The sequence below is a fragment of the Haliotis rubra genome, unplaced genomic scaffold, assembly GCF_003918875.1.
Source record: "Haliotis rubra isolate DU_JTF1 unplaced genomic scaffold, ASM391887v1 Scf251, whole genome shotgun sequence".
Taxonomy (NCBI): Eukaryota; Metazoa; Mollusca; class Gastropoda; order Lepetellida; family Haliotidae; genus Haliotis; species Haliotis rubra.
Genome location: NW_025766570.1, coordinates 56,988 through 70,289, shown reverse-complemented (window position 1 = coordinate 70,289; position 13,302 = coordinate 56,988). Strand labels below are relative to the sequence as shown.

Sequence of the window (13,302 nt, the reverse complement as noted above, 5' to 3'; positions counted from 1 at the left end):
TGAATGCCGAGCAACTCGAAGTCATGGGATGGACTGGTATGATGCGGAACACTGATTTGATGTCAAACTTTGCAAGGAGGGCGCCTGCTCCCAACTGTTGTATCATCTCCACAGCTTCGTCAAAGCGTGAATATGAAACAGAACAGTCTTGTTGGTTAATGTTATCATTAATAGAGTCACCCTGCGGATATGATAAATGGTGAATCAAACGAAAATTATCAGAGAGCTTACTGACCGACCCACCGTCTATTTTCTTCGGAACAAGTCCGATTGGTGATACTTGTAACGCAGGAAGCGGTGGATCATCAAAAGGACCTGCCATTCTACCTAGGGTGACCTCTTTGTTCAGCTTTTCAACAACAACCTCCGCACCCACAGCATCTGTCGCTGATGACAGATTTTTTGACATTCTGAAGACGCGGGTACCCTGAAACTTAAGCTTAAAACCGTACAGAAAGCCATAATACAATGAGTGTGCATCCGAAGGGTTAACCAGTGAATACGAGTGAAGAGACTCCAACATGTTACTTACGCTGACCGGAGTTGGTGCTCGAGACATTTCGTCTATACTGCTGGGGTGTATTTGCACCGGTGGCAGCTGACGCCCGACGGACGCATGGGGACGAAAACAGCTCTGGATGTTGTGACTAGACTCTCCACAGTTTCCGCGACTTGTGTGGGTATTTACAGGATTGACGTTGACAGTTCCCCTTGTTGAAGTCCCAACAAATATTAAATGGTAATTCGCGATGATTATTTTTTGAGACACTTACCCCAGTATTGGTACGTGGCTTGATCTGTTGGGGTGTCAGCATGTGCTGCAACCAGAGCTCACCGTCGACACGTCCCCACTGACGAGTGGGATCCCTTGCCATTCTGTGACGGAATTGTTGATCATATACCCTCCATCCATCTCCGCCGGCGCCAGGCAGCATTGGCGTATGGATTCAGAGTATGACAACATTCCCTGTAACACACTAGGTGAAAATGTTTTGACATGTAAATCGACATAAAAATATGAAATGCCGATGTCCATGCACCAAGAGTGATTGGCTTACCCCGCGATTGCTGGCGGGTGACGAGAGACACTACCGCCTCTATCAGCGATCAGTTCCATTTTCGCTTGGTTGTCGATACCGAATTCACATTAGGCAGTAAGGTTGAAAGATCAACGTACTCACCGTTGTAGATTTTGTCACGGGTGGCCTGCTTCACGTGAGCACCAATTTCCTGAGCGTCATACGTTAATGGCGATGGGGCGGAAGAGGGAACTGAAATGTCAGACACAACGGGAGGGAGACAACCGGGTTCTGAAGATTACCTTGGTTGGAAAGCAATTTTAGAATTGCTTCAAGCTGTCCCGAAATACTGGGAATTGCTCTTGGCGCCGGGGATGTGAAATCGGAAATTTCAACCGATGCAGATGGGGGGCGATGGATTAATATAATTATTGCAGGACTCACCATTCTCAGAAATGTTACCGCCTGTAACGACTGCGACAGCCGGCGTCTTCTTTGGCTGCTTTGGGCCCTTCCAAAGCCAGTGGTTGATAGCTGCCTTCCTTTTCCCGGGCATGACGAAATGAAGAACAGATCGATTTTACCGAATGGTGTTGATGGCACGATAAGATCGGCGCGAATGACATTCAGAAAGTGAAGCAATCGGCACGCGTTATACATGACGTCACTGGTAACTAAGTGACGTAACTATGGCGGCAGATAACAGAATGCGGAAGTAAACACGAGAACGCGGAAGCAAATGCGAAGGATGCAAGAGAATGGTTTTGATAACCGCATTTAGTGTCAATCACTAAATGTAATTAAACACTGACCAGGTGTTATAGGTAGCATTCCTAGTTTCACAAGTGCATGCACATGTCTGGTTGGGGTATTGTATAGTATACACATATTCCAAAGTCTATGTGGGACCAGTTTACTGTGGATTCTATCGAATCTGTCCAATTCAGGGCGATCGTGCAGGCATGTATGCCAATGAGCAGTTTCATGCGCTGTTATTTTGGCCCGTATAGTTTTGTTCCACGCCTCCTTGGATGGAATCTATTAGTTTTCGTAAATATATCAATTGCATTCCATAACTCATATTTCTTGGCTACATTGAGAAGATCTTGTGTTACACACTCACATTTGTAACCGACTGCTATATACTGAGCACACTTGAAATAGAATATCGTTTTAAAGGCATATCTGTGGTTGCTTCAGCACAACCTTCCAAGGAACATCAGCTTCATTTTGTCGATAGTAGCTGTCATAGTCCACAGTCGTAGAGTTTGAATAGTTGCAGCGGTCGGAGATCTCTGATGAAAATTTTGCACAGTTCGTGCAAAGTAGTGCTGGGTATTTTCAATGGTATTTATTTCTGTGCGTCACATATTTGACCACAGCTCACTTGCGCAGAAGGCACATGGAATTATTACTCTACGCCAAATGTTAACACAACAGACTGGGTTTAGACCACTAGCTCTAAGTTCCAATATCTCTAAGTGAGTGCAAGGTTTTTCTCGTTTTAGCAAAAAGCTCTTGTACTCCTTTCGGATTCCAAATGAGAACTTAAATAGGAACCTGCATATATTGTGTTCGACTTCATGGACAGTATGTGATTGCCCAGGCTAAAAGGGGATGACTGGTAAATTTTATTTCCACCCGTAAGTACTAATACACAGCTTTTGCTTGCATTATATGTCAGCCTCCATTGGCAAGCATATTGATGGACAGTTTCTAAGGACATACGTAGGCCACTACTTGTCGGTCTTACGAGTGTCGTGTCATCCGCGAGTAGGACTACTGGATAGTGATCACCTCCAAGGATAAGGCCTTGTCTTAACTGATCAAGGTGACATATAAGCTCATTTATATACACAAGGAACATCCACGCGGATAACACACGCCCTTGTCCTACACCTTGTCTGATTTTGAACGTCCGACTTGTCTCGTCAACATATCTGACACATCCGGTTGATTCGTGGTACGACTGTCGTATTATATGCCAGGCTTTTCCTTGCACACCTAGGTTAGATAGTTTTAGTAGTAGTCCGTTGTGCCAGATGCGATCGAACGCTTTCTCATTGTCGAGAAACACAGTGTATACATTGGAGGATCTTTCCGTATGAAATGATATCACTTCTTAGAGTATATAGGTAGCTATGTTTGCACCATGCTCTGGTCGGAATCCACACTGTAATCTATGTGGGAAGTCAGGTTCCACATATTTAACATACCTCTCAATTCTTTCTGACAGGATCTTCTCAAACAGTTTCCCGATGAAGGGTTTTACCTCTGTAATCGGCAGGATCCGATCTGTCCTTATTGTTTCCTTTATATATTGGTGTAATTGTTCCAGATCTTAACAATGCAGGGGTATAGCAGGTATGTGTCATCATGTTAAACAACTTCGTTAAATGTTTGAGGAACACGTCGCCAGTGAAATAAATGTGTTCATTTGTGATTTGGTCCGGTCCAGGTGATTTTCTCATTTCTAGACATTGTTTCAATCGTTTTAGTTCACATATTTCAATGTCCGTTTTGAGTAAAGGCTCATCATCTTGTGGTATTCTTGAGATCTGGTCTACCCTAGAGTCTGTTGCATTACGCAAATCGTTATCAAACTCCGGCCGTTCAGGAGGTGATAATAGATATGTGTAAAGGCTGGATATTTTGTCCTAGTCTCTTGCACAAGTAACCCAATATCCTGCCCTTTACCAGTTATCTGATAGGGTTCTGGGGCTCAAGGCACTGGTGCCATGGTTTCCATAGCAACAGTTTTTAGCCAATCCCCAGGGGCTATGTTGTCACATGACAGGGGCAAGAGGGAGCGTGGGACCCCCAAGCCTGAAATCTTCCTCTTTCTGTCTGCACTGTCGTTGTTTTTAAGGTAAGAACCTCAGTTTGCTTCCATATTTGCAACTAGGTCTTCTGTATTAAATTCCAATGCATAGTTATGTTGTTAGCAGGATTAGTAATTATCTGCGGCTTTTAAATTAATGCATTATTTAATTTGATAAATCACAACTAAAACAAGTGTGGGGTCACTGTCATCAATTATTCTTGCTGTGCCAAACTGGCGAAAGGTCACTCATCTGTGACTGTCCAAACGTGCACTCGATGGCAAGAATAAATGACATGTACTCATTGTAATATATTTTCATCTAGAAATTCATTTTAGTAAAGTACTTTGTGTGTTTAGCATTAATTTGCTTATTTGACCTGCCAGTCAAAATTGTCTCTAGCTCATTGCTAAATTCAAAATTCCATTTATTTACAACTTGTTGCTGTTAACAACAGAAATCTTTTGCCATTTTAATCTAAATTAAAAAGTGGCTGTATCACTGTCCCGGTTTCCAAACCATGTGCTCAGTTAGAGTATCATGGTATCATATGGAAGCAATTAGTGGCGATCATGCTCACTGACCAGTGCTGACCTCTCCACTGAGCAGCACACAACCTTGGCTGTCTTCGGCTCTCCTCGGCTTTCTTCGGCTCCCGTCCGGCTTCATTACAAAATGGCTGCACCGGATGTAAACAAAACTAGGGTCCATCGTCTGCTTCATGTTTATCTTAACATAGCAAAAGCCTACCATCATCTCATGTCACTTTATCCAGTATATCTGTAAAGTGCTACTGATGGCTAATAGGATATTCAGCATTTGAATATTGTTTATTTTCTGAACAAGATTATTTTCTCGTTCTCTTCGCGTCTGGCGTTACGCAATCAAACGTACTATTTCTACATGTTGTTACCTCAATCATGTTTTAGTATGGTTCCCCATTTGATGTGAAAGTGAAGTCACAGTTTATTCAATAATAATATAATATATTATATTATATGGTCAATAATATACCTACAAATTGTAGTAATATAAATCATGTAATATCCGTTTATTACATATTATCAATTTACTTACTACAATTAGGTGTTCATTCTGGGTAGCCCCAAATGGTTTACCTACTGGGTGTATCGACATTCTGTTTGGAGCTAGCCTCATATTGACTAGTATGATCATCCAACAGGCAGTCATACCCCATTTCCCTTAGCCACATGTGTCGTACAGGCCAGGTGTCCTGTCGTGGCTATTGTTTATATCAATCAAACCGGTTTTCATATATTCCAAATGTGTTGGGTATAAATTTTGCCCCACTTTGTATATATGTATTTTTTTATATTTCCCATTGGCCCTTAAAGTTAATGTGACGTTCACCTCACACCTCAGGTGGGGTCCTATGTAAATCCTCTGATAGGAGGGGTGTGACGATTCTTTTGGGTTATATAATTAAAGTTATTTATGTAAATACTCTTTGGGATTGTGTGCTCATATATGCACATATGCTTTTGTACCAATATTGTATTTATTTGTCCTTTAATAATATTGTTTCCCCTAATAAGTATTGTCGTCACATCCTATATATCAGTCGGATTATTGTTGATTTTCATAATTGTATCTGTACAATGGCTCTTTCTGCCTGCACTGTCGAGGGGACAACAAGCCAACTTGTTTTTTAGGTTTCACCTGGACTGTGCAGTCGGAACTTGCAACTCTGTTACCAAGACCTTTTACTTTAATACATATTATTACTGTCTTTCTGTGTTGTGTCATCTTTGACTGGAGCACTTCGCGCAATAGACACACTTGCCCATCCCTTTTCCCGTGAGACGTAATTGTTACGCAGCCACAGCAATTACCCAAGTCTTACATTGGCGCCCAACGTGGGGCAAAGTGTCGCAAGCGCTCATAGTACTCCTCAACGGTCAAAGATATACACTCATTGGCACATAAGGCATAATTTTGTATCTATACTCCTACCCTTAGTTGCCTTAGTCAACTAAGAATTCTCAGTACCTCAACCTCATCTCCGATTATTGTCAACATGTCCTCGCTCACGAACTCTGAGCTCTTGGACACTATGTTGTCAATGAAAATTGACCCCAAGCGATCAATTGGAATAATTGGGCTCCCGGAGGAAACAAAAACGGAGTCGGTTGAGGAGGAGTTGTCTCCTTGCTATGGGAAGGTGCTGGTTCTCCAGGTGCTTGATTCTATTAATCAGCTGCACCTCGTGGAGTTCACGAGCCCTCAAGTGCCTCTGAAGCTTGGGTACACTGTACTCATCAGAGAGGAGGAGTATCAAGTTATGAAAGTGAACTTGGTTCGGGAAGGATCCCCTCTAGCAGACGTCGTGGCCAGGGCAGTAGATCAGGCCCTTGACAGGCCCTTGACAGGAAGACGGAGGCGATGAAGTCGCAGATGTTGGAACAGTTCCAACTGCTATTACGACAGCTTCCATCAGCTACGACCAGCGCCGGATCCATAAAACCAAATCCAACAACTCCCACACCTGTTCTGGCGGCTAACGATGTTGCTGCTGCCCACTCAGAATCCCCAGCCGCTAGCGACTCTAATGTTGCAAGCTCGGGTGCTGGGGTTGTGGGTAGCGGTAGCACTGTACGCCCAGACCCACAACAGGTGCTGGTGAATTGGGATCGTCCCTCATCCAGCTTCTTCAGACTGAAGACCTTCTCTGGTACAAGACCCATCAAAACCCGGAGAGGTAGCCTTTGAAGAATGGGCCAAACAAGCAAAGATTGTAATGGAAGATCAGGCCCTCTCAGAGACCGGGAAGCGACAGAGACTCCTTGGCAGCCTCCAGTCTCCAGCCTTCGATATGGCTTTAGGAATCGGAGAGGACAAGACAGTAGTGGACCTCGTCACCTACTCAGGGAAGCTGTATCTAGGATACAATGACGGAATGACCACACTGAAAGAGTTCTTTGCCATGACACCCAGGCCTGCAGAGAGACCATCAGAATACCTCATCCGCCTGGAGCTTGAGCTACAGAAGGTTTTGGCCCATGGAGGGGTTAGCCGGGAGGATGCCAACAGCACACGCCTTCATCAGTTCCGGTCTACCAACCGCAACCAAAGTGTTTATGGACTCCTGAATCTAAAGTTCCCAAAAGGATCATCCCCAGACCTCCCTGATCTCATTGATGCTGTAAAAGAAGTCGAAATGGATGATGCTATGTTCACAGCGAATAAGGTTCGGAGTCATGTCCAGAATGCATCGCCTGCTCTGGGCTCCTCAGAATATGAAAGCCTCAAAGTTGAACTCAAGGCATTGCAATCCATGATGTCTAAGTCCCACATAACATCTGGCACGAAGACTTTAGATGCTCCAACCTCAAATCCCAAGGACACACGTTCCAAGGGCGGTAGGAGAAATAGAGTCTGGCGCTTTTGTCACAATTGTGGAGACTATCTATAATCATCAGAGACAGGGATGCCAAAGTCCAGCGAACCCAGCTTTGGTCTGGGAACGAATGAAGGCAAGAGACGAAGAGAGACACAATCGCTCATCTAAAAAGAGTGATTTAAACTCCACCGGGCCTCTGAAACAGTAAAGGGACCAGAGGCCCAGACGATACCAACTCGTCCCAAGACATCCAATGACCACAAGAGATCTATTGGACCTCTATGTCTGCGCCAGAATTGCAAGATCGAGTTGCCACCTGAGAGGACCATGGAGCTCAGGGGCAAGAATATTTCCCCATACCTGGAGGAAGTTGAGCTTCGAAAACATGAACCCCATCAAGTACCTCCCAAACTTGACATCATTTCAACAGGAGTGGACAATTCTGGCTGCATCATTGTCAAAATACAAAATTGTGGAAACAAAACTTTAACTATTTGATCAGATCAAGTGCTGGCTAGGTGTTACACCCGGGTCAAATCAGATCTTCAAAGTGAAACACCTGGTGACCTCATAGGCTCACTCGTCTGCCCCGCTTGTGAATCAAGACTTAGGGTCGAACGAAAACCTTGTACTGGACTTCTGGACAGCGGTTCTCAAGTGACTACCATTTGCTGGTCTTTCTACAAGAAACATCTGTCCCATTTGCCAGTCGAGAGTTTAAAGAACATTCCATTGAAAAAACCTTGCCAAAAGAAGACAAGCAAAGGATCATCGGGAAGCTTCATGCTATGCTAGATGTGTTTTCTACTCATGATTATGACATTGGGAAGACAGAGCAGGCCACTCATGCCATTAAACTGACAGACAACTCACCATTCAGGGAGAGAGCTCGCCCAATACGACCCCAGGACTTTGAAGATTGTCGCCGCCACATACAACAGTCGATAGATGCTGATATCATTCAGCCTTCATCAAGTCCCTTTGCTAGTCCAATAGTCCTCATTCGCAAGAAGTCAGGAAAGCTAAGACTATGTGTGGACTACCGTAAGTTGAATTCTAGGACAATTCGGGATTCATATCCTATTCCAAAGGTTGAAGATCTCTTCGCAGCACTACATGGATCTGCATGGTTCACCCAGCTTGACGTTAAATCGGCCTTCTATGCTGTCCCAATGGATGAGGAATCAGCAAAGTACACTGCCTTTGTGTGCCCATTTGGACAGTTTGAATACAAGAGAATGAGCATGGGTCTTGTGAACAGCCCTCTGACGTTTCAACGCCTGATGGACCGGTGTGTAGGGGACATGAATCTTAAGGAGCTGGTCGTTTACATGGATGACCTCATTGTCTTCGCTGAAGATATCCCCACACATGAAGACCGCCTGTTCCAGACTCTTGCTCGACTTCGCAAGTTTGGCCTCAAGCTGGACCCTGAGAAGTGCAAGTTCCTTCAAACAACTGTGACCCACCTTGGTCATGTGTGTTCCAAAGAAGGAATATCACCAGACCCTAACAAAATTAACGTTGTAAAGGAATGGTCTGTCCCAACCAACATTGGTGAACTGAAAAGCTTCCTTGGGTTTGCAGGGTACTACCGTCGCTTTGTGGAAGGTTCAGTCCTCTCTGCAAACCATTAAATGCACTGACAGCCGGCTACATTCCAAGGAAGACCATGCTAGAACTCGGAAGAACTCCTGGGAAGAACAACCTCACCCTGAAGACGCCTTTTGGGGATAAGTGGACAGAGGAATGCCAAACAGCTTTTGAGAAGATCAAGGAAAAACTAACCACTCCTCCTGTGTTAGGCTATGCTGACCTGTCTGCACCTTTTGAACTCCACACTGACGCCAGTGGCACTGGACTCGGAGCTGTCCTTTACCAACAACAATGCGGTAGCCTGAAAGTCATCGCATATGCAAGCCGAGGTCTTTCTAAAAGTGAGGCAAATTATCCAGCACACAAGCGCGAATTTCTAGCATTGAAGTGGGCTGTTACTGACAAGTTCCATGACTACCTGTATGGTTAACATCAAGTATCGACCAGGACTGCAGATGACTGATGCAGATGCTTTAAGCCGCTTGCCACAGGAAGCTCAAGAAGAAGATCTAGAGTTTAAACAGGACACTGAAAGAATAGACTGGGTGATTGCTCGGAGCACACCCCTCGATGCTCCAGAATCTGGAGTGGTGGAGTGTTCCTCATGCTCAATCTGGGCTATTCTTCAATGTCATGGCATTCACAGCCACGCCCTAGGTAGAGGGTAGGCAGCAAGGGAATCTCAAAGAAACAAGCAGGCAAGAAAAGAAGTGCATAGCATACTCTCAAAATGCTGCAATCTCCAGCACAGAAGAAACTGCCTTGGTGGAAGCTCTGTCCTGTTCCAAGAAAGCAGTTCCTGACAGTTTGGTCATGCCACCTACAGTCCATGATCGAGGGGCATCGTCAGTGGATTGGAAAACAGCGCAAGGCCTGGATTCGGAAATCTGTCAAATCATGTCAGTAATCAAATCAAAGGATGGATCAAAGCAGAGACATCCAAAATCCATCCTGACATGCATGTCTACCTGCGAGAACTGGAGAAGCTTGTAATTAAAGATGACATCCTCTACAGAATGGTCACTGATGCCAAGGGTATAGAACGACAACAGCTGGTCATCCCCAAACAATATCGCAAGGAGGCAATTCATGGAGTTCATGATCAAGTTGGACATCCCTGCAGCAACAGCACTTTATCCCTTGCCCGCCAGAGATTCTTCTGGCCATTCATGGCTACCTCCATCCAAACGTATTGTTCAAACTGTGAAAGATGCATCAGGAGGAAAGCCAGGAAAGAAACTGCACCACTGGAAGCCATCTTACCATCTGTCCCACTTGAACTAGTCTGCATTGACTATCTGTCCATCGAACCAGACAATGGTGGCTTTGAAAACGTACTGGTGATCACGGACCACTTCACAAAGTACGCAATGGCAGTTCCAACAAAGGATCAGAAAGCTACCACTGTAGCCAAAGCTTTATGGGAAAACCTCATCTGTCACTATGGTTACCCTCAGCACCTATTGTCGGATCAAGGATGGGACTTTGAATCAAAAGTTATCTAGAAGTTGCGCGATATGGCTGGCATCAAGAAAATAAGAACGTCACCATACAACCCAAGGTGCAATGGTGTAACCGAAAGGATGAATCGTACACTCTTGGATATGCTTGGCACTCTCAACCACAGCCAAAAGAAAGACTGGAGAAAATATGTTGGACCTCTAGCCCATGCGTACAACTGCATTGTACATGACACCACAGGCTACTCACCATACTACCTCATGTTCGGCCGTCATGCACGCCTACCAGTAGACATGGTGTTTGGAACAGATCCTGACAGCAGGACTTCAAAAGGACCTCAACAGTATGTCAAAGATCTGCGGGACCGACTCCAGTTTGCATTCCAAGTGGCCAGGGAGAATGCCAAAAAGTCAGCGATTCGCAACAAGGGCTACTATGACCGAAAAGCTCATGCAGCAGCATTGGAACCAGATGACCGGGTGCTTGTCCGCAACATTGGGGTCAAAGGAAAACATAAGATCGCTGACAGATGGAAGTCGGGAGTCTACATTGTCGAACGTCACCAAGGTGAACTGCCTGTCTATGTTGTTCGACCAGAAAATGGAGACGGGCCCTCAAAGACTTACCATCGCAACCTCTTACTTCCTGTTGGTTCATTGCCCCTAGATATGGATGAACCAGAAAGAAACCAGTGTCACAGGCAGCCTGTCACCAGATCCAGAGCCCTAAATCATCAACCGGAGGACACCTTGGAATCCTCTGAAGATGAACTACACACTGTCAATGTATGGTATCCACAGCCTGACACCATTGAAGCTGTACCCACTAGCAGCTTGAACCCTGAGGCTCGACCCTTTGAACCACAAGAGCAGGCGCTGCCATACACACAACCTACTGTAGAGGAAGTCCCTGCTATCCAAGTGGTTCCCGGTATGCAGAATGAGGCAACCACTGCAGGACCCCTCACCTGGGAAATGGTTGCAGTGGAAGCTGAAGCTGCTCCATCAGAACCCATGGAGAGTGGGGACTCAGGAGAACTACATGGGAGAGAAGATGGGCTGCCTGAAGATCTGGACAATGAGGATACATCGCTCATCGCTCCTTGTGATCCGGTAGAATCATCTGGTGGTGAGCCAGACCTATCTGAGAACTCTGTGGACTCTGCTATAAGTGATCCAGTTGCTGCGGACAGGCCACTCCCGTCTCTCCCCTGTGAGGAGACTGTTATCATGACCTTGCCGGAAGCTCCTCGTAGATCCCAGCGCCAGCGACGAAGCACTAGGTTCTTTTCCTGGGATCCATTTACGAAGAAGTATTGTCAGGTCATACATGTGTGATACAAGAGGGTTACGAATGATTGTTCAGCTGAAGCATTGTTTAATCATGTATTTGTATTTACCAATATCAATCCGGGTTACAAAATTTCCTGAAAGGGGGGGAGAGTGTAAAGGCTGGATATTTTGTCCTAGTCTCTTGCACAAGTAACCCAATATCCTGCCCTTTACCAGTTATCTGATAGGGTTCTGGGGCTCAAGGCACTGGTGCCATGGTTTCCATAGCAACAATTTTTAGCCAATCCCCAGGGGCTATGTTGTCACATGACAGGGGCAAGAGGGAGCGTGGGACCCCCAAGCCTGAAATCTTCCTCTTTCTGCCTGCACTGTCGTTGTTTTTTAGGTGTACGGAAGTGTACAAAACTAGGTCGTCAGCGCAGTCAAATTGGTTAATAAAATGACAACAAATGCACGTGCGAAAATGAGAGGGAAACTCAAACGTCTATCATCCAAGATGTCACTATCTCATGTTTTATCTTGGTAAGAATAATTTTAAAAACGAGTACAAATATTTTTTTAAAGAAACACATTCATTCAGTGTAATGTGTTAGCCAATCAGATCGCCGGAGGTAGTGAAGTCAAGCGCTGACGAGCTAGTTTTGTATACTTCCGGCACAGCAACTCGGTCTTTGGCGATTTAATAAAACCCATCAAATGCATCCCCACGGAAAGCGCATGTATATGCCTCCTACATACATCGGAGATATCGACAAAAGCTTTTGATACTCGTGAGACCTTTAAAATACGATATATTCATTGACATGTGCGTAATTGTCCGGTTTTCGATCATGTCACCGTATTTCTGTGATGAACCCTTATGTATTATATAGTAGGGGGTGTTGATACTAAACCGGGGCCTAGTTTATCGATTTTCTGACCCGCAGTGGGGGCCTGTGGTCTGGCGTTACGCAATCAAACGTAATATTTCAGGATATTCAGCATTTGAATATTGTTTATTTTCTGAACAAGATTATTTTCTCGTTCTCTTCGCGTCTGGCGTTACGCAATCAAATGTACTATTTCTACATGTTGTTACCTCAATCATGTTTTAGTATGTTTCCCCATTTGATGTGAAAGTGAAGTCACAGTTTATTCAATAATAATATAATATATCATATTATATGGCCAATAATATACCTACAAATTGTAGTAATATAAATCATGTAATATCCGTTTATTACATATTATCAATTTACTTACTACAATTAGGTGTTCATTCTGGGTAGCCCCAAATGGTTTACCTACTGGGTGTATCGACATTCTGTTTGGAGCTAGCCTCATATTGACTAGTATGATCATCCAACAGGCAGTCATACCCCATTTCCCTTAGCCACATGTGTCGTACAGGCCAGGTGTCCTGTCGTGGCTATTGTTTATATCAATCAAACCGGTTTTCATATATTCCAAATGTGTTGGGTATAAATTTTGCCCCACTTTGTATATATGTATTTTTATATTTCCCATTGGCCCTTAAAGTTAATGTGACGTTCACCTCACCTCAGGTGGGGTCCTATGTAAATCCTCTGATAGGAGGGGTGTGACGATTCTTTTGGGTTATATAATTAAAGTTATTTATGTAAATACTCTTTGGGATTGTGTGCTCATATATGCACATATGCTTTTGTACCAATATTGTATTTATTTGTCCTTTAATAATATTGTTTCCCCTAATAAGTATTGTCGTCACATCCTATATATCAGTCGGATTA

The 13,302-nt window shown here is 44.4% G+C and overlaps 1 protein-coding gene across 1 annotated transcript; it reads left to right on the top strand.

The window, feature by feature from the left end:
* The first annotated feature begins 10,315 nt into the window (after positions 1-10,315).
* LOC124279514 lies at positions 10,316-11,596 on the top strand. Its single transcript, XM_046715340.1, has one exon. The coding sequence runs from the start codon at positions 10,316-10,318 to the stop codon at positions 11,594-11,596; it is 1,281 nt and encodes a 426-aa protein (XP_046571296.1).
* Positions 11,597-13,302: the final 1,706 nt, after the last annotated feature.

Coding starts and splice junctions, on each gene's coding strand:
- LOC124279514 (XM_046715340.1), top strand. CDS start 10,316: ATGGCTGGCATCAAGAAAATAAGAACGTCACCATACAACCCAAGGTGC.